Source organism: Salvelinus alpinus, chromosome 4, assembly GCF_045679555.1.
Source record: "Salvelinus alpinus chromosome 4, SLU_Salpinus.1, whole genome shotgun sequence".
Classification (NCBI taxonomy): domain Eukaryota; kingdom Metazoa; phylum Chordata; class Actinopteri; order Salmoniformes; family Salmonidae; genus Salvelinus; species Salvelinus alpinus.
In genome coordinates, this window is record NC_092089.1 from 94,686,999 (window position 1) to 94,707,760 (window position 20,762).

At 44.9% G+C, this 20,762-nt stretch overlaps 2 protein-coding genes across 4 annotated transcripts in view; one reads left to right on the forward strand and one right to left on the reverse strand.

Annotated features, from left to right (window-relative positions):
- LOC139574696 (disintegrin and metalloproteinase domain-containing protein 19-like) overlaps positions 1-2,876 on the forward strand; it is a 60,480-nt gene extending 57,604 nt beyond the window's left edge. For 2 of the 3 annotated variants that reach the window (XM_071399506.1, XM_071399507.1), the window contains exons 19-22: positions 463-601; positions 733-874; positions 1,038-1,564; positions 1,759-2,876. In XM_071399506.1, coding sequence (XP_071255607.1) covers positions 463-601; positions 733-874; positions 1,038-1,564; positions 1,759-1,789 — 839 coding nt within the window. In that variant the 3' untranslated portion in view covers positions 1,790-2,876. The remainder of the gene's footprint in view (positions 1-462; positions 602-732; positions 875-1,037; positions 1,565-1,758) is intronic. The other variant, XM_071399508.1, reaches the window with a different exon arrangement.
- Positions 2,877-12,862: 9,986 nt separating this feature from the next.
- LOC139574697 (G-protein coupled receptor 151-like) lies at positions 12,863-17,604 on the reverse strand. Its single transcript, XM_071399509.1, has one exon. The coding sequence runs from the start codon at positions 17,318-17,320 to the stop codon at positions 15,956-15,958; it is 1,365 nt and encodes a 454-aa protein (XP_071255610.1). The 5' UTR covers positions 17,321-17,604; the 3' UTR covers positions 12,863-15,955.
- Between the last annotated feature and the right edge of the window lie 3,158 nt (positions 17,605-20,762).

Consider the following 20,762-nt stretch of genomic DNA (forward strand, 5'->3'; position numbering starts at 1 on the left):
AGGGCAGTTGATAAGCGCAAACCCAAGAATGTGAAGGATCTTGAAAGGATCTGCATAGAGGAATGGTGCAAAATCCCTCCAAATGTGTTCCTTAACCTTGTCAAACATTACAGGAAAAGACTCCATGCTGTTATCCTTGCCAGAGGTGGTTGCATTAAGTACTAAATGAGGAGTGCCAATAATTATTAAACCTTGAATTTGGTTAAATTTATTTTGTATTAAATAATTGTATGATTTTGGTGGGTTCCATTGAAACATTAACAAAGTACAGTATTTGTCACATGTTGGTATTTTGAGTTTATCTGTATAATTATATTGTTGATATTTTTTTAAGTATTGTTTGTGCATTGCCAGTCAGGGGTGCCAGTAATTTTGGAGCCCACTATATTTGATTGTTTGTTTTCAAGTCATATCTTACAGGTTTGCTCTGACCTCCGTTGTTTATGCTATTTGTGTTTATAGGCAGTATACGTCCTGTCCTGTTGCTCCTCCCCTTGGTTATCTTTGTCCTATTGGCTGCTGTGGGACTGTGGTGCTGCTACAGCCATAAACTACATAAAAACTTTCCTCTCAAGAACTCGGTCCCACCACCCAAGACAATGTGTGTAACTCAGTCTTTCTGTTGGATTTTTCATATTTTATTCAAGGCAAATATGCAACATAGACATTGCACAGTAAACAACATCTCAAATTGAACTTCAAGAATGAAAAGCACTGTGTTTGACTCCTTAGTTGTCCTGCCAGTTGTTCAGTCCCTGCTGAAGCCAAACATCTACAAGCCAACAGTCTTGCCAACGGTCACCTTGCCAACAGTCTTGCCAACAGCCATGCCAACCCTACCTTCCTACTGAAGAGACAGGGCTCAGACAGGCTGGTGAGGGGATCTGTTCATTCACCTGTTACACCACAGTACTTTGTATGTACAGTGCAGTACAGTCAATGCTAAAAAAAGGGTACTCTTGACAGGTAAATAACAAAATAATACTTGTAAATGTTCTGACAGTAATGCTGTGAGTGATTATGTTTGCCCTCCACAGAGTCCTTGCCCCAGCCTCTCCACCAGGCACCCTGTCTTCTGTCCCACAGTTAAACCCCCTCCCATACCTGCTTACATAGCCCAGCAGAGACAGGCTCTATCCCAGCCCCAGCCCCAACCCTCTGTCCATCCCCAGCCTCAACCCTCTGTCCAGCCCAAGCACCAACCATCCCTCCAGCCCAAGCTCCAACCATCCCTCCAGCCCCAGCCCCAACCCTCTCTCCAGCCCCAGCCTCAACCCTCCCCCCAGCCCCAGCCCTCTCTCCAGCCTCTGCCGCAGCCCAAGCCTAAACCTCCTCCCATCCCCAGCCACCTAGCCCAGCAGAAAGGATCCCTCCAGCCCCTTCATCCAGCCATCCTGCCCCCCAGCCCCCAGTCCTCCCCCTCAAAACCTCACACACACAGACCTGACCCCCCCAACAGACCCCCACCCCCCTGCCCGCTCTCCAAACCCCAAATATCATCAGATGTGTTACAGAGAGGAAAGTTCAATCTGGCGCCACCTGGTGGACAGAAGAAACCCAGCAGGTAAGCGCAGAACCTCAAGAACATCAACGTTTTTTGTTAGCATGTGTCCCTAATGGAACCCCTTTTCCTTTATAGTGCACTAGTTGTGACTCTATTTTCTGTTCTAGATTCCAAAGCAACAGAAAATGTAGGGTTAATTATCAACAGATCTGTTATTTTCACTTTATTTCATGACGTTCCACTTTCTTTTCTAGATCCCAAAACATGATCTCAGGGAGGAGATGAGGACCAACACTGGACCACTGAGCTCAGTGAGATTACTGGACATCTAACTGGGTATCTCTTCTCTCTCTGTGAGCTGGATGTTTTTCCACCTGTGTCCAAAGAAGACCATCAGCCTTTATGAAGAACATGACACTGTGGGAAAGGAGAGAGGAGGGCCACAGCTGGACACACAGGACACTCAGTCCAAAATGGCAACCTAAAAGTAGTGCACTATATAGGGAATATGGTTCCGTTTCAGATCTGTCCAGGGAAGCCTCCTCTGTTGGCCCCGCTCAGTGTTTTTATTTCATTCCAACAACGAAGACAAAGGAGTTGCCTGAAACATCTCTGGCTACTAGACTAGCTGCCAGGCTTGCCTTACCTCTTGAAACCAGGTGTCCTGTATACTTGTAATATTTAAGACTGGACTTTATCGACTGATTTAGTTCTTGTGAATGCTACCTTAAACCATGGGTTAACAGTATCATGTATTGATATGCTGTTTCAGGTGTATTTTGCAAAGCTTCAGAGCAAAGAAACTGGTGTTTAAAGTCAATGTACTGTATATGGTTTCTACAGGAGAATGAGTCTGAAGCGAACATCTTATATTACGACAATGCCACGCACAGAATCATGCTTAATGCTTCTAGTATGTGAATAAACGATAGGCTGGAATTATAAGGACACAGACATGCATGTTGTTATTACAACATGTGTATGCCTAAGACGAGTGACATCTGAAATGGTGCAGTAACTATTAGAAAATGATATATTGTTTTGGTATGACTTTGTGTTTTTTTAATGTTTTGTATATTGTACTGTTCTTGTTGTGTTGGGTGCTAAATTCAGGTCTTCTGACTGAAGGAATGTAGATTTGTACACCTTGAAGGTTAATTGTTCCTGTATAACTACATACAAGTATGTTATCTTTTGAAATGTGATGCATAGGACAGCAGAATCAACCCAGTTATAGTCAGGCCCCTAAAATCTATGTATATAAAATAATCTGGTTTTCTTTGATTTATTGTTGAAATTTACCATCTACCATCGGACCTATGCAAACAGTGTGCCTTCAGTTTGATTTTAAATAAACTGTTTAAAAACAGGATTACGAGAAGAGAATTCTGATCTACAGTACACTATCTCTACATGTTGCCTTTTCCACTTGGTGAGAAACTACAGTAGTTAGAAATGGAATGAGAAGTGTCCTAGAATGACCTATAGATTACAGTAGTGTCCTAGAATGACATATTGGTTGCAGTAGTGTCCTAGAATGATCTATAGATTACAGTAGTGTCCTAGAATGATCTATAGATTGCAGTAGTGTCCTACAATGACCTATAGATTGCAGTAGTGTCCTAGAATGACCTATAGATTGCAGTAGTGTCCTAGAATGACCTATAGATTGCAGTAGTGTCCTACAATGACCTATAGATTGCAGTAGTGTCCTAGAATCACCTATAGATTGCAGTAGTGTCCTAGAATGATCTATAGATGGCAGTCCTGTCGTACATAAACTGCCTTTAGTTTCATCAGATCACTTCTCTCTACTGGCATGAATTAGCATTACATTGAAAACATAATAAATATTGTTCTAGTGGTGGTAGTAGCTATAGGGCCTAGATTTGTAGCGCGGAAGATCCACACTATAGCGCGACTGATAATTAAAGGCAATGTTCCCACGTTTGCAGAGACTGCATTCACGTTAAACGCTGCATATGTTGACTCAATCGAAATTACCTTTAAATTGAAATCACGCTATAACGCAGGATCTTCCTTGCTACGGATTAAATCTAGCACAGGAGGTTGGTAGCATCTTAATTGGGGAGGATGAGCTCAGAAGACATATCATAACTACCAGCTGCTGTTGTTGTTGACTACTATAATATACCAGCCAGAATACTCATCTCCATCGATCAGAAACAGCTGACTCCTCTCATCTCCATCGATCAGAAGCAGCTGACTCCTCTCATCTCCATCGATCAGAAACAGCTGACTCCTCTCATCTCCATCGATCAGAAACAGCTGACTCCTCTCATCTCCATCGATCAGAAACAGCTGACTCCTCTCAACTCCATCGATCAGAAACAGCTGACTCCTCTCAACTCCATCGATCAGAAACAGCTGACTCCTCTCATCTCCATCGATCAGAAACAGCTGACTCCTCTCAACTCCATCGATCAGAAACAGCTGACTCCTCTCATCTCCATCGATCAGAAGCAGCTGACTCCTCTCATCTCCATCGATCAGAAACAGCTGACTCCTCTCATCTCCATCGATCAGAAACAGCTGACTCCTCTCATCTCCATCGATCAGAAACAGCTGACTCCTCTCATCTCCATCGATCAGAAGCAGCTGACTCCTCTCAACTCCATTGATCAGAAACAGCTGACTCCTCTCATCTCCATCGATCAGAAACAGCTGACTCCTCTCATCTCCATCGATCAGAAACAGCTGACTCCTCTCATCTCCATCGATCAGAAACAGCTGACTCCTCTCATCTCCATCGATCAGAAGCAGCTGACTCCTCTCAACTCCATCGATCAGAAACAGCTGACTCCTCTCATCTCCATCGATCAGAAGCAGCTGACTCCTCTCATCTCCATCGATCAGAAACAGCTGACTCCTCTCATCTCCATCGATCAGAAGCAGCTGACTCCTCTCATCTCCATCGATCAGAAACAGCTGACTCCTCTCAACTCCATCGATCAGAAACAGCTGACTCCTCTCAACTCCATCGATCAGAAACAGCTGACTCCTCTCATCTCCATCGATCAGAAACAGCTGACTCCTCTCAACTCCATCGATCAGAAACAGCTGACTCCTCTCATCTCCATCGATCAGAAACAGCTGACTCCTCTCATCTCCATCGATCAGAAGCAGCTGACTCCTCTCATCTCCATCGATCAGAAACAGCTGACTCCTCTCATCTCCATCGATCAGAAACAGCTGACTCCTCTCATCTCCATCGATCAGAAACAGCTGACTCCTCTCATCTCCATCGATCAGAAACAGCTGACTCCTCTCATCTCCATCGATCAGAAACAGCTGACTCCTCTCATCTCCATCGATCAGAAGCAGCTGACTCCTCTCAACTCCATTGATCAGAAACAGCTGACTCCTCTCATCTCCATCGATCAGAAACAGCTGACTCCTCTCATCTCCATCGATCAGAAGCAGCTGACTCCTCTCAACTCCATCGATCAGAAACAGCTGACTCCTCTCATCTCCATCGATCAGAAGCAGCTGACTCCTCTCATCTCCATCGATCAGAAACAGCTGACTCCTCTCATCTCCATCGATCAGAAGCAGCTGACTCCTCTCATCTCCATCGATCAGAAACAGCTGACTCCTCTCAACTCCATCGATCAGAAACAGCTGACTCCTCTCAACTCCATCGATCAGAAACAGCTGACTCCTCTCATCTCCATCGATCAGAAACAGCTGACTCCTCTCAACTCCATCGATCAGAAACAGCTGACTCCTCTCATCTCCATCGATCAGAAGCAGCTGACTCCTCTCATCTCCATCGATCAGAAACAGCTGACTCCTCTCATCTCCATCGATCAGAAACAGCTGACTCCTCTCAACTCCATCGATCAGAAACAGCTGACTCCTCTCAACTCCATCGATCAGAAGCAGCTGACTCCTCTCAACTCCATTGATTGTCTTGTTGCTTTACGACCTCACTTACCAATTAGTCAATGTTACAGAAACTTCACTGTAAAAGCTATATACTTGAAGGGATTTATTTTGACCGCTGATTTATTTTGACAATGTGGCTTTTAAAGGCAAATGTTCCATCGTCTGCGGAGATCGCATTCACAGTAATCGCTGCAGATGTCGGCTCAATCAGAAATTGTTTTTCAAAGCTGCATTGTCGACAACCCGAGATCAGATTGAATCCCAGCGTAACTCCGTGGTTTTGGATAAACTAAACAAATGTTTTCAGCAAATGTTTATTTTCTTTTAATGATTGATTTTAGATCGATGGATAAAGCAGAGAGTTAAAAAGATACCCCCTGTAAGTTCACAACGAGGGCCTGAAAGGTTTCTGTCCTTTGGCTTTTCACTGAGATGAAAGGCAGATTTACTCCAATCAAAATACCCAAAGCATCAAGGCTAGACCCCCCCTTACCCCCACCACACAAACACACACACACACACACACACACACACATACACACACACACACACACACACACACACACACACACACACACACACACACACACACACACACACACACACACACACACACACACACACACACACACACACACACATATATACACACACACACACATATACACACACTCACACACACACACAAACACACACAGTATGTACTATGAGGTTGTGGATGTCTTCATAGAGGGAGGTTTGAGGTGAAGGGGGGGTGATATGGGTGACGTAAGTGTAAGGTAGGGGTGCAGGGGGAGACGTTTGTTTATCTTAATTACCCTCCTTCCTGCACTGTGAGCTAATTATCGGGAGCATGTTGTGAGCTGCACAGCGAACCCTGTGGCGCGTCATCCATTAGAGATGATTGGCTGTGGGATGAAACGCGCGCCGGTGACATCCCCGACTTCCCGCACACAGTGGGGGAGATAGAGAGGGAGGGGGAGGGGGGAAGGGTTGAGGGTCACAGTGATGAGCTCACCTGCTGACACCTCTACCAGCATGATCCCTGGTAGTTTAATTAGCTAATCAAGCCTGGGTTCGTTTCTCCTGTAAATGCAGATGATTTTCTCTCACTCTATCCATCCATCCTTTTCCCTCTGTCTGAAACTCTCTCTCTCTCACGTCTTTCTGTGTCAGTCCCTGCTTTCTCTGTGTTATAAAACCTCTCTCCATCTCATGCACTGCTATTACAGGTGACAGTGAGAGGGGGATACCTAGTCAGTTGTCCAACTGAATGTATTCAACTGAAATGTGTCTTTGGCATTTAACCCAACCCCTCTGAATCAGTCAGGCATTTCAGATGACAACATTTTTTTAAATGTAACCTTTATTTAAGTAGGCAAGTCAGTTAAGAACAAATTCTTATTTACAATGACAGCCTACACCAGCCAAACCCGGACGACGCTGGGCCAATTGTGCGCCGCCATATGGGACTCCCAATCACGGCCGGTTGATACAGCCTGGAATCAAACCAGGGTGTCTGTAGTGACGCCTCAAGCACTGAGATGCAGTGCCTTAGACCGCTGCGCCACTCGGGAGCCCAGGTCATCATAAAGGACTATTGGAATTTTGCTATTTTAATTCAATGATGTTTGTCACTGTCTCTAATGTTATGCAAACAGGATCAACATCACACTTCAGTTGAGTGCTATAGTTCCCTCATAGGCTTCCATCACAGAGTACAGCTCCATGCAACACCTAGCCCAGGGGCCAGTGATACGGTATTGGACCTAGCCTAGCGATAGCCCAGGGGCCAGTGATATGGTATTGAACCTAGCCTAGCGATAGCCCAGGGGCCATTGGTATGGTATTGGACCTAGCCTAGCGATAGCCCATGGGCCAGTGGTATGGTATTGAACCTAGCTTTGCGATTTTCCAGGGGCCAGTGGTATGGTATTGGACCTAGCCTAGCGATATCCCAGGGGCCAGTGTTATGATATTGGACCTAGCCTAGTGATAGCCCAGGGGCCAGTGGTATGGTATTGAACCTAGCCTAGCGATAGCCCAGGGGCCAGTGGTATGGTATTGAACCTAGCCTAGTGATAGCCCAGGGGCCAGTGGTACGGTATTGAACCTAGCCTAGCGATAGCCCAGGGGCCAGTGGTATGGTATTGGACCTAGCCTAGTGATAGCCCAGGGGCCAGTGGTACGGTATTGAACCTAGCCTAGTGATAGCCCAGGGGCTAGTGGAATGGAGGGTTAAGTGTGTTAGCCTAGTGTTAGCCCTAGGGCTAGTGGAAAGGAGGGTTAGATATGTTACGTGTTCCTGTGATTGAGGTTGGTGCCTCTGGATGAGAAAGGTCACCATCAATGATAAATGAGAGAGAAAGGTCTTCGGGAGAAAGGGAGCGGGGAGAAAGGAAGAGAGGGAGGGAATAAGAGAGAGAGGCTCCGGGAGGCTGGGAGTGAGACCAACTCCTCTCCCTCCACTTTCCCTCTCAACTAATCTCTTCCCTCTACTCCCCTGTTCCTCCTCTTCTCCTATTCCCTAATCATCTCCCTCCTGGGTAGCTAGGTACCCACTACATAGCTGGGTAGCTGGGTCCCCACTACATAGCTGGGTAGCTGGGTCCCCACTACATAGCTGGGTAGCTGGGTCCCCAATATAAGGCTGGGTAGCTGGGTCCCCACTACATAGCTGGGTAGCTGGGTCCCCACTAAATAGCTGGGTAGCTGGGTCCCCAATACATAGCTGGGTAGCTAGGTCCACACTACATAGCTGAGTAGCTGGGTCCCCAATACATAGCTGGGTAGCTGGGTCCCCACTACATAGCTGGGTAGCTGGGTCCCCACTAAATAGCTGGGTAGCTGGGTCCCCACTAAATAGCTGGGTAGCTGGGTCCCCAATACATAGCTGGGTAGCTAGGTCCACACTACATAGCTGAGTAGCTGGGTCCCCAATACATAGCTGGGTAGCTGGGTCCCCACTAAATAGCTGAGTAGCTGGGTCCCAACTACATAGTTGAGGAGCTAGGTCCCCACTACATAGCTGGGTAGCTAGGTCCCCACTACATAGTTGAGGAGCTAGGTCCCCACTACATAGCTGGGTAGCTGGGTCCCCACTACATAGTTGAGGAGCTAGGTCCCCACTACATAGCTGGGTAGCTAGGTCCACACTACATAGCTGGGTAGCTGGGTCCCCACTACATAGCTGGGTAGCTAGGTCCACACTACATAGCTGGGTAGCTGGGTCCCCACTACATAGCTGGGTAGCTAGGCCCCACTACATAGCTGGGTAGCTAGGTCCACTCTACATAGCTGGGTAGCTAGGTCCACACTACATAGCTGGGTAGCTGGGTCCCCACTACATAGCTAGGCCCCACTACATAGCTGGGTAGCTAGGTCCACTCTACATAGCTGGGTAGCTAGGTCCACATTACATAGCTGGGTAGCTAGGTCCACACTACATAGCAGGGTAGCTAAGTCACCACTACATAGCTGGGTAGCTAGGTCTCCCCTACGTAGCTGGGTAGCTAGGTCCCCACTACATAACAGGGTAGCTAGGTCCCCCCTACATAACAGGGTAGCTAGGTCCCCACTACATAGTGAGTCCACACAAATCGGTGGTCATTAAGGACAGGATCATATCATCACATTAGCAGTACTCAGATATGTGAGTTCAAAGCCAAGCGTGACCTTTAGCAGTAATTAGCACCCTCACATACTACCCTTTCTTTTGTTGTGTGGTATTTTCACAAGTATGTGACGAATTTTCAAAACTCTTAGTACAAAACTCCTTACTGGTAACATTTGTTATGCAGCCATTCTTTTACCACACAACCAATGATCCAAAATATAAGTTTAACGTGAAATATAATGAATACATTGGTTTAATCACCAAAACACAACATAATGATATATTCTCAATTTAGGTAAATAAACAAGCAGTTATTCCAATAGCAAAATAATGCAAGATACATGTTAAAAAATTGCCCAATGAATATATGCTACACATGTAAATATATGTAAATTGCAGTACACTTGCACTACCCATTACAATTGTCTGAACATCAAATATACATAATTTCTATCTGTTTGTCGCAAAAAATAAATATATTGTTCAGATATCATTATAACAGAGGTGTACTCTAATCAAATGGAACAAATGACAGAAACATAACATTTATCAGGCACTAGTTTGCATCAAGCCTGTCTTGAGAATTTGCCCATAGGTTCTCATAAAAATCACAGTAAATGTCCTCATTGTTCATGCACCTGGGGAAAACCCTTTTGGCATGGTGAATCCAAGCCTGACATAGACTACCGTTCAAAAGTTTGGTGTGACTTAGAAATGTCCTTGTTTTTGAAAAAAAAAAAAAAAATCCATTAAAATAACATCAAATTGATCAGAAATACAGTGTAGACATTGTTAATGTTGTAAATGACTATTGTAGCTGGAAACGGCAGATCTTCTTTGGAATATCTACATAGAGAGGCGTACAGAGGCCCATTATCAGCAACCATCACTCCTGTGTTCCAATGGCACGTTGTGTTAGCTAATCCAGGTTTATAATTTTAAAAGGCTAATTGATCATTAGAAAACCCTTTTGCAATTACGTTAGCACAGCTGTAAACTGTTGTACTGATTAAAGAAGCAATAAAACTGGCCTTCTTTAGACTAGTTGAGTATCTGGAGCATCAGCATTTGTGGGTTCGATTACAGGCTCAAAATGGCCAGAAACAAAGACCTTTCTTTTGAAATTCGTCAGTCTCTTCTTGTTCTGAGAAATGAAGGCTATTCCATGCGAGAAATTGCCAAGAAACTGAAGATCTCGTACAACCCTGTGTACTACTCCCTTCACAGAACAGCGCAAACTGGCTCTATCCAGAATAGAAAGAGGAGTGGGAGGCCCCGGTGCGCAACTGAGCAAGAGGACAAGTACATTAGAGTGTCTAGTTTGAGAAACAGATGCCTCACAGGTCCTCAACCGGCAGCTTCATTAAATAGTACCCGCAAAACACCAGTCTCAACATCAACAGTGAAGAGGCGACTTCGAGATGCTGGCCTTCCAGGCTTTTCAATAGATGTTGGAACAGTGCTGTGGAGTCGCTTCCATTTAGCCACATGAGCATTAGTGAGGTCGGGCACTGATGTTGGGCAATTAGGCCTGGCTCTCAATCTGCGTTTCAATTCATAAAAAAAGGTGTTAGGTGGGGTTGAGGTCAGGGTTCTGTGCAGGCCAATCAAGTTCTTCCACACTGTTCTCAACAAACCATTTCTGTATGTACCTCGATTTGTGCACAGGGGCATTGTCATGCTGAAACAGGAAAGCGCCTTCCCCAAACTGTTTTCACAAAGTTGGAAGCACAGAATTGTCTAGAATATCATTGTATACTGTAGCTTTAAGACTTCCCTTCACTGCAACAAAGGGGCCTAGTAATTTGAAGGAGTGTCCACATACTTTTGTATATATAGTATATATAACATTTACAGTGAGTGAAACAGTGTATGATAGTTGATCATGAAGTAGTTCAGCTGTATTGAACTACTTTTCTAAGTAACTTTAGTTAAGTCAACTATATTTTCATAGGGGTAGATTTAGCGTGGCTTAACTTCTTTCATTTTGAAGTAATTGGTAACTTGGTCAACTATTATTTCGGCGCTTCCCCAAGATAGAGTTCAGTGTGTCAAATCGGAGGGCCTGTTGTCCGGACTTCTGGCAGTCTCTATTTGGGTGCCACAGGGTTCAATTCTCGGGCCGACTCGATTCTCTGATCCACCTCTACGCAGACGACACCATTCTGTATACACCTGGCCCTTCTTTGGACACTGTGCTAACAAACCTCCAAACGAGCTTCAATGCCATACAACACTCCTTCCGTGGCCTCCAACTGCTTTTAAATGCAAGTAAAACTAAGTGCATGCTCTTCAACCGATTGCTGCCCGCACCCTCCCGATCGACTAGCATCACTAATCTGGACGGTTCTGACTTAGAATATGTGGACAACTACAAATACCTAGGTGTCTGGTTAGACTGTAAACTCTCCTTCCAGACTCATATTAAACATCTCCAATCCAAAGTTAAATCTAGAAATGGCTTCCTATTTCGCAACAAAGCCTCCTTCACTCATGCTGCCAAACATACCCTCGTAAAACTGACCATCCTACCGATCCTTGACTTCGACGATGTCATTTACAAAGTAGCCTCCAACACTCTACTCAGCAAATTGGATGCAGTATCACAGTGCCATCCATTTTGTCACCAAAGCACCATATACTAGCCACCACTGCAACCTGTATGCTCTCGTTGGCTGGCCCTCACTACATATTCGTCACCAAACCCACTGGCTTCAGGTCATCTATAAGTCTATGCTAGGTAAAGCCCCACCTTATCTCAGCTCACTGGTCACCATAGCAACACCCACCCGTAGCACGCGCTCCAGCAGGTATATTTCACTGGTCACCCCCTAAGCCAACACTTCCTTTGGCCGCCTTTCCTTCCAGTTCTTTGCTGCCAATGACTGGAACGAATTGCAAAAATCGCTGAAGCTGGAGTCTTATATCTCCCTCTCTAACTTTAAGCATCAGCTGTCAGAGCAGCTGACAGCTGATCACTGTACCTGTACACAGTACCTGTACCTGTACCTGTACACAGCCAATCTGTAAATAGCACACCCAACTACCTCATCCCCATATTATTACTTACCCTCTTGCTCTTTTGCACATCATCATCTGCACATCTATCACTCCAGTGTTAATGCTAAATTGTAATTATTTTGCCTCCATGGCCTATTTATTTCCTTTCCTCCCTACTCTTCCACATTTGCACACACTGTACATAGATTTTTTCTATTGTTTATGTTTGTTTATGTGTAACTCTGTGTTGTTGTTTTTGTCGCACTGCTTTGCTTTATCTTGGCCAGGTCGCAGTTGTAAATGAGAACTTGTCCTCAACTGGCCAAATAACCTGCTTAACACAGGTTATAATGGCTGGCCCCTAAATGCCAACAGACAGGGGTCCATCCGGAGTGAGTGAGTGAGTGAGTGTGTGTGTGTGTGTGTGTGTGTGTGTGTGTGTGTGTGTGTGTGTGTGTGTGTGTGTGTGTGTGTGTGTGTGTGTGTGTGTGTGTGTGTGTGTGTGTGTGTGTGTGTGTGTGTGTGTGTGTGTGTGTGTGTGTGTGTGTGTGTGTGTGTGTGTGTGTGTGTGTGTGTGTGTGTGGTCATTAGTTCTGTAGCCAGCTGTGTTCTGTCCCAGGGTTGCTGACCCCCCCATCCACTCCATTTTCCCATGTCCATACCTCCATATCCTAGCAACATCATCCACTGACCAGTGGTTATTGTTAAGGTCATTCTGAAGAGTACTGCCTGCACTGATGTCGTGGTGTTTTTGATGGTCACACTCTTACATCCTTGGTCCAACTAATTTAATAGAACAAAACATGTAAATGTTACATAAATGAAGCACAGGATCAATATTATATATCACTTTAATGTAAACAACCTTTTTTACAAGCACATATCATTACAAAACCATTTCAAATAGGAGAATAAAACACTGATGGAGGAACAGTAACATCAAATACTGTTCAATAGCGTATGTAAATGCACTTACTGGTTCCTAAAGTCTATTTCTTTTTCTTTGTTGTTGCTGCATCAAATCATTTCAGGCGTATGTAGAGTTTATTTTGTAACTCTTTGTGGTATTTACAAAGGACATTACTGTTGGTCATTACTTCAAGGATAAGTAGAATACCTCCTATATATATATATATATATATATATATACAGTGCATTCGGAAAGTATTCAGACCCCTAGACTTTTTCCACATTTTGTTACGTTACAGCCTTATTCTAAAATTGATTAAATAGTTTTTTCCCCTCATCAATCTACACACAATACTTCATAATGACAAAGCAAAAACAGGTTTGTAGAAATGTTTGCAAATGTATAAAAAAAACTGAAATATCACATTTACATAAGTATTCAGACCCTTTACTCAGTACTTTGTTGAAGGTCTCTCAAGAGATGTTTGATCAGGTTCATGTCCGGGCTCTGGCTGGGCCATTCAAGGATATCCAGAGACTTGTCCTGAAGCCACTCCTGCATTGTCTTGGCTGTGTGCTTAGGGTCGTTGTCCTGTTGGAAGGTGAACCTTCGCCCCAGGCTCAGGTCCTGAGGTTCATCAAGGATCTCTGTAATTTGCTGCATTCATCTTTCCCTCGATCCTGACTAGTCTCCCAGTACTTGCCACTGAAAAACATCTCCACAGCATGATGCTGGAGACCTTCAATGCTGCAGACATTTTTTGGTAATCAAGATGTAACCAATCAAGATGTAGAAACATTTCAAAGATTATCAATCTTTTATTTTTAATACATTTGCAAAAATGTCTAAAAACCTGTTTTTTCGCTTTGTCATTATGGGGTATTGTGTGTAGATTGATGAGGATTTTTTTTATATATATACAGTACCAGTCAAAAGTTTGGACACACCTACTCATTCAAGGGTTTTTCTTTATTTTTACTATTTTCTACATTGTAGAATAATAGTGAAGACATCAAATCTATGAAATAACACATATGGAATCATGTAGTAATAAAAAAGGTGTTAAACAAATCAAAATATATCTTAGATTTGAGATTCTTCAAATAGCCACCCTTTGCCTTGATGAAAGCTTTGCACACTCTTGGCATTCTCTCAACCAGCTTCATGAGGTAGTCGGCTGGAATGCATTTCAATTAACAGGTGTGCCTTGTTTAAAGTTAATTTGTGGAATTTCTTTCCTTCTTAATGTGTTTGAGCCAATCAGTTGTGTTGTGACAAGGTAGGGGTGGTATACAGAAGACAGCCCTATTTGGTAAAAGACCAAGTCCATATTATGGCACAGCTCAAATAAGCAAATAGAAACGACAGTCCATCATTACTTTAAGACATGAGATCAGTAAATCTGGGAAATTTCAAGAACTTTGAAAGTTTCTTCAAGTGCAGTCGCAAAAACCATCAAGTGCTATGATGAAACTGGCTCTCATGAGGACCGCCACAGGAAAGGAAGACCCAGAGATACCTCTGCTGCAGAGGATAAATTCATTAGAGTTAACTGCACCTCAGATTGCAGCCCAAATAAATGTTTCACAGAGTTCAAGCAACAGACACATCTCAACATCAACTGTTCAGAGACTGTGTGAATCAGGCCTTCATGGTCGAATTGCTGCAAAGAAACCACTACTAAAGGACACCAATAAGAAGAAGAGACTTGCTTGGGCCAAGAAACACGAGCAATGGACATTTGACCAGTGGAAATTTGTCCTTTGGTCTGATGAGTCCAAATTTGCGATTTTTGGTTCCAACCGCCGTGTCTTTGTGAGACACAGAGTAGGTGAATGGATGATCTCAGCATGTGTGGTTCCCATCGTGAACTATGAAGGAGGAGGTGTGACAGTATGGGGATGCTTTGCTGGTGACACTGTCTGTGATTTATTTAGGATTCAAGGCACACTTAACCAGCAGGCTACCACAGCATTCTGCAGCGATATGCCATCCCATCTGGTCTGCGTTTAGTGGGACTATCATTCGTTTTTCAACAGGACAATTACCCAAAATACACCTCCAGGTTGTGTAAGGGCTATTTGACCTGGCCTCCACAATCACCCGACCTCAACCCAAATGAGATGGTTTGGGAGGAGTTGGACCGCAGAGTGAAGGAAAAGCAGCCAACAAGTGCACAGCATTTGTGTGAACTCTTTCAAGACTGTCGGAAAAGCATTCACCATGAATCTGGTTGAGAGAATGCAAAGAGTGTGCAAAGCTGTCATCAAGGCAAAGGGTGGATACTTTGAAGAATCTAAAATCTGTTTTGATTTGTTTAACACTTTTTGTGTTACTACATGATTCCATATATGTTATTTCATCATTTTGATGTCTTCACTATTATTGTACAATGTAGAAAATAGTAAAAATAAAGAAAAACCCTTGAATGAGTAGGTGTGTCCAAATTTTTAACTGTTACTGTATTTATATATATATAAACACATCTACAGTGAAATATAACAAAGTATTATTTTTTACAATAGTCACTATGACAACAATAACCAATGTATCCCATCAAGCAACATCATAAACACAGTTGAATGAATACCAACCATTGTCTCCTGTGTTGACTCCTGGGTTGACCGATCTTCAGTCCAGTGAGGTATAATGAAATGTCAGTCCGTTACAGCTGCTGATATAGTCACTGTGTGTGTTGTTTGAAGGTTGTTTGAACGCTGTGGAGCTAGCTGAGAGGAAGAGAGAGGGGAGGCTTACTGGCTGGTCTCGATGCTAAATAGTGTATCAGGCATCGTTTAGGCAGTGTCCAACAACTCTCAAACAACCTTTTGCTTAAAAATCACTGGTGGTGGTGGGTAACACAATTTGATCACAAAAACCACACAAGATAGACAGATACACAAAGCTCAGGGGTGAACAAGGACAGATGTAGCTGAATACTGAGTTGCCTTTTAGAACCCGTCCTGTTTGTCAGTGTGTGTATCCTCTCCTTGCTTCCTTCCCTCACTTCCTCTCTTCACTTCCTCCCCTCGGCTGGTGCTCCCTCCTGGTGCTCCCAGGGTATGGGATCATTCTCCTCTGTCATCGAGCCTGTCTCTCTCTCATGCCAGAACTGCTCCACATCCAGCAGCACGATCCCATCCCGGGGGCTCTCTCCCTCCGCATCCACCTCCTCCACCCCTCCCTGCTCCGCCTGGGGCTGGGGATCAACTCTAGTCTCCTGGCTAGGGATGGGGCCTAGGCTTCCGTCTCCTCCCTGCAGCTGGCCTGAGGTCTCCGGTCGTGGGCAAGGGGACTGGGGGGCGGTGGGAGCGTGGGGCCCGGGTTTGGGGTTTGGGTTGGACGGGGTGTGTTTACGAAGAGTAAGGCGCCTCCACAGACCCCTGTACCCCTCTGTGAACTCCTCCGACAGAGAGAGGACGATGACGGGGTTCACCAGGGAGAGAGAGAAGGTGAGGAGCAGGGCGGAGATGGAGAAGAGGAGAGGGGGAGTGAAGACAACAAAGGGTTCTTCCTCTCTCGGTCCCTGTGCCTCTCGCTCCGCGGCGTGCCGCTCCCACACCCAGACCACCCACTGCGGCAGCCACAGCATCGCCATGGCTACCGTCAGACTGAACAACATCAGCGTGAGCTTCCTGGATCTGATCTGCGTTCGGAGGTTCTGGGTCTTACTACAGCGCCGCTGGCAGCGCCCATACGCCCACCAGAAATACAGCAGGGCAAAACTCAAAGGGGCGCAGAACACACCGAGGGGGTACGCCTTGACGTAGACCGACATGAAGTCCTGCGCCTCGGGGGGAACCACCTGCACACACACCAGCCCCCGGGTCTCTCTCTGCAGTGAGGAGAACAGCCAGGTAGGGATGGGAGCGGAGCAGGCAGACAGCCAGAGGAACCACATCACCAATAGGATGGAGCGTAGACTGATGCTGACCTGTTTAGTCGGGTTAGAGACGTAACGGTAACAAGCCTTAGCCATCACCGCTACTGTAAAACTCTTTGCAACCATGCAGCTCTGCAGGAACCAATCACAGGTCTTGCACACCGCCCAGCCAAGCGTCCAGGTGGGTTTGGAGAAGGCGGCGGCTCGGAACGGGAGGGCGAATGCCAGGACAAGGCTGTCGGCAAACATCAGGTTGAGGATGAGAGCATTGATGAGGGAGAGTTTCCCACGGTGGGCATTGGAGATCAGGATACCTATAGATGTGAGAGTACCGGCCAGCCCCAGAACACAGATCACCCCCAGAATGACAGGCACAAGGACATGCAGCTCGCCTGGATCCAGGTGCTCGTAGGAACCACGCTCTATGAACGAAGGACCAAGTCGGTCCACAGTCGAGCTATTAGCAGTGGATACGTTCACCCCTGGCAGTTTATCCATCTCAGAAGAAACAGGCAGTGGAGAGAGAAGCGCTTAGACTTGTCTTTTGTGTAGAGAACAGTATATTGAAAGCCGACTTAATACAAGAAGGCTACACTGATGGAAATGAAAACTGCTGGAAAAATTGACTCATAAAAAAAGACTGACTACTTGAAAAAAAGTATTGCGAGAAAAAGATTTTAAAAGATTAGACAACGAACAAGTGAATGGATGAATCTCGATCTAAAACTCAACTCCTGACTGTAGCCTAATCTGCTTATCAAAAATCGATTTGCTTCCAGACACTCCTGTCCTGTCTGTTTGTCTCCTGATGGGTTTATCCGCAGTTATAAAGGCTGCAGTTTGATTGACAGTTGCCATCCCCAGCTGACTAAACTGCGCGAAACTCGCCGGGCCAATTAGAACGCTGTACCTTTTCCAACTGTAGTCAACAGGCGCTGCGCTGCACGACGTAGGGACTTAGTCCCCAGTGCATCAAATTAAACACGACTTTCTAATTTGGAGAGACAGCAGGCGAGTTTGACGCTATGAATTAATCATCTCTGTTTTGCCTCGGACTAGAAGACCAAGGGCCAGTGTGAATAATATACCCAACAGGTAATATCCATGTATAGAGCTTTACTATGTCTAAGACTATAGTTTATATAATATTTCCTCAAAATGTGTGAACACGTTATTATTTCTTCAAAATGCCTTAAACTCAGAATCATCATTTCTCTTTTGGGAATAGCCTGAAAATAAAGATTTGTGTCCCCTAAATTAGTTTAATGTGCTTTCGTTGCAACAACAAAAACATAACTTAATCTAAATGTATGTTTATCATAATGATTATTATTTACATTATAAGATAGGAGAACGTCACACGAGGAAGACCAGACATTGTTATGCCTTGCATAAAATCTTGGCTTGTCTTTTGTCCAGATGAGGGCGCTCTTCATCTTTCAAACACCACTACCACTACTTCTACACTGAACAGGTCTATGAACAGTGAACACAATGGAAAATACACCCATACATTTGTTTACTGATCTATTACAACTACAAAAAAAGACAGAAAATGCTTAAACTTGCACAAACTTTTTTATTCAAAAGAATTCCAGTAAGCGTGAGGACTGCATGGTAAATGACTTGCATTTCATTACATTCTGAGCCATACAAACTGTTTGTTTCAAAACTGAATATGTTTAGAAGACATTACTTTGTAAAGGAATCGTAGAGTTCCTCACAAATGGCACCCCATTTCCTGTAATGTGCACTGCGTTTGACCATAGTCCTATGGGCCTTGGTCAAAAGTAGTGCACTATAAAGGGAATAGGATGCCATTTGGGATGAACAGATAGCTAAAAGTCCCTGATATCATTGAGCCCTCATCACTGGGTGTTCGGCTTGAAGACATGATACCATCCTCTCTGGTTGGACACTGCAGCTAGAAGTAGGATCAGCTTCCCCTTCCCCAATTCTAACCTTCCCTTAGAGGGAAAAACACACAACTGACCTAAGATCAGCATTTAGGGGCAACTTCATCCTACCCCTGGTTACAGAAGAGGCAGACACAGCCATGTCTGTATATCTATGGATATATCCGGAGTAGGGCCCAGAGGTGTTTCTCATGGTGTGGCCTGATTAGGGAAAACTCTAGGCCCTGGTTATGAGACACAGAACCGTCTGTCTTTTACTGTGTTATAATATGACCATAGCTGCGGGAAGTAGTTTGGTGGTGGGGGTGCTGCGATTATTATTTTTTGTGTCTTGTCTTTTAGCTGGTCATATTAATACACTGCATGGTAAGACTACTGCGGAGTGGTCAAAACAGGGACATGCATAAACATCCCATAAATTATAAATGTGCAGTCGGTTGCTAAAATAAAGTTATAAAGTAAACACGATGAATTCAAGTACTTCTAACTGGGAACTTAAATTTGCTTAGCTTTTTTCCCCTATGTTAATATTTTTGGGTAAAAAACATTCACACTTCTATTGTTTTCACCATCCTCCCATCCTCCTCATCCTCCTCATCCTCCCCCCTCCTCATCATCCCCCCCTCATCATCCTCCCCCTCCTCCCCACCCCCCCTCCTCATCCTCCCCACTCTCCCCATCCTCCTCATCCTCCCCACCCTCCTCATCCTCTCCATCCTCCTCATCCTCCTCATCCTCCCCATCCTCCCAACCCTCCTCATCCTCCCAACCCTCCTCATTCTCTCCATCCTCCTCATCCTCCCAACCCTCCTCATCCTCCCCATCCTCCTCATCCTCCCCATCCTCCTCATCCTCCCAACCCTCCTCATCCTCCTCATCCTCCCCATCCCCCTCATCCTCCTCATCCTCCTCATCCTCCCCATCCTCCTCATCCTCCCCACCCTCCTCACCCTCCCCCACCCCACATCAACCCTGCATAAGAAAAAATAAGGCACCACAGCTTCAAAAACAGAATCATTGACAAGAAAAATAAACTCACAGAAAAAACGACATAATTAAATAAAATAAAAACATCGATCTGGCCTCAAAGAGGCCTAATCACATCATTCACATTATTAAAGACAGTCTCATGCCAGAGACAGGCTGAAACATCCATACTGTTAGACTGTATTTGTCCCAATATCCACAGCATACTATCTAAGACATTGGTTTACGGTCAGTGTTATGCAAGTGAGGATACTGTGAGACAGACCCCCTTCAGTGCTATAATGAAGGTTCAGTTAGTTGTGTAACAGTCATGTCCATGTCCAGTGGCATCCTGTCTAAACCGGTCTAAACCTCCAGATGGGACGGGCCAGATCTGGCCTGATGGCTGGAGAGGACAGGAGGAAAGAAGGTTGGAGATACTTTTTTAGCCTCCATAAATGTCTGTGTTCTCGAAAAAGTGTCCTCTCACATCTTGTAACCGAAACAAAATGGCACCTGGTCAGATAGCGTGTTCTGCTACGTCTCAGTTCATCTCAGTTCATGTGTGACTCCAGTCAAGTCCAGTCCAGTCTTACTCTGGTTGCATCACAACCCTCCAGCGATCCTTCACGGGTCATCCAAATGAATAAATAAAACAGTTAACTGAAGGCCACGGAGAGGCTTGTACAGGCCAGAGCAGACGGCTAGCTTCATTCCACTCAGGACTAGAAGAACCATCTGTCTTCATCTTTAACTTTATCCAGGCTGCACACTGCCACCTTCGGAGCGGGAATTCTCAAGTGTGTTCTACAAATTCCTATTCCGGGAATTCCAGCATCCCCTCCAGCCATATCTGACTTACAGCAACAAGGCAGGCAAGAGGAGAGGAGGAGGAACGCTTAGTGAAGAGATAAACAAACTTCCATCTCTCTTTCTCTCTCGTTTCCTCCATTCCCCTCCTCATGTCTCTCTATCTCCCCTCCATTCATCTCCTCTTGTCTCTCTATCTCCCCTCCATTCCTCTCCTCATGTCTCTCTATCTCCCCTCCATTCATCTC

What these genes read in the sequence shown, in the direction of transcription:
- LOC139574697 (XM_071399509.1), bottom strand. Translation starts at nt 17,320, where the DNA reads ATGGATAAACTGCCAGGGGTGAACGTATCCACTGCTAATAGCTCGACT.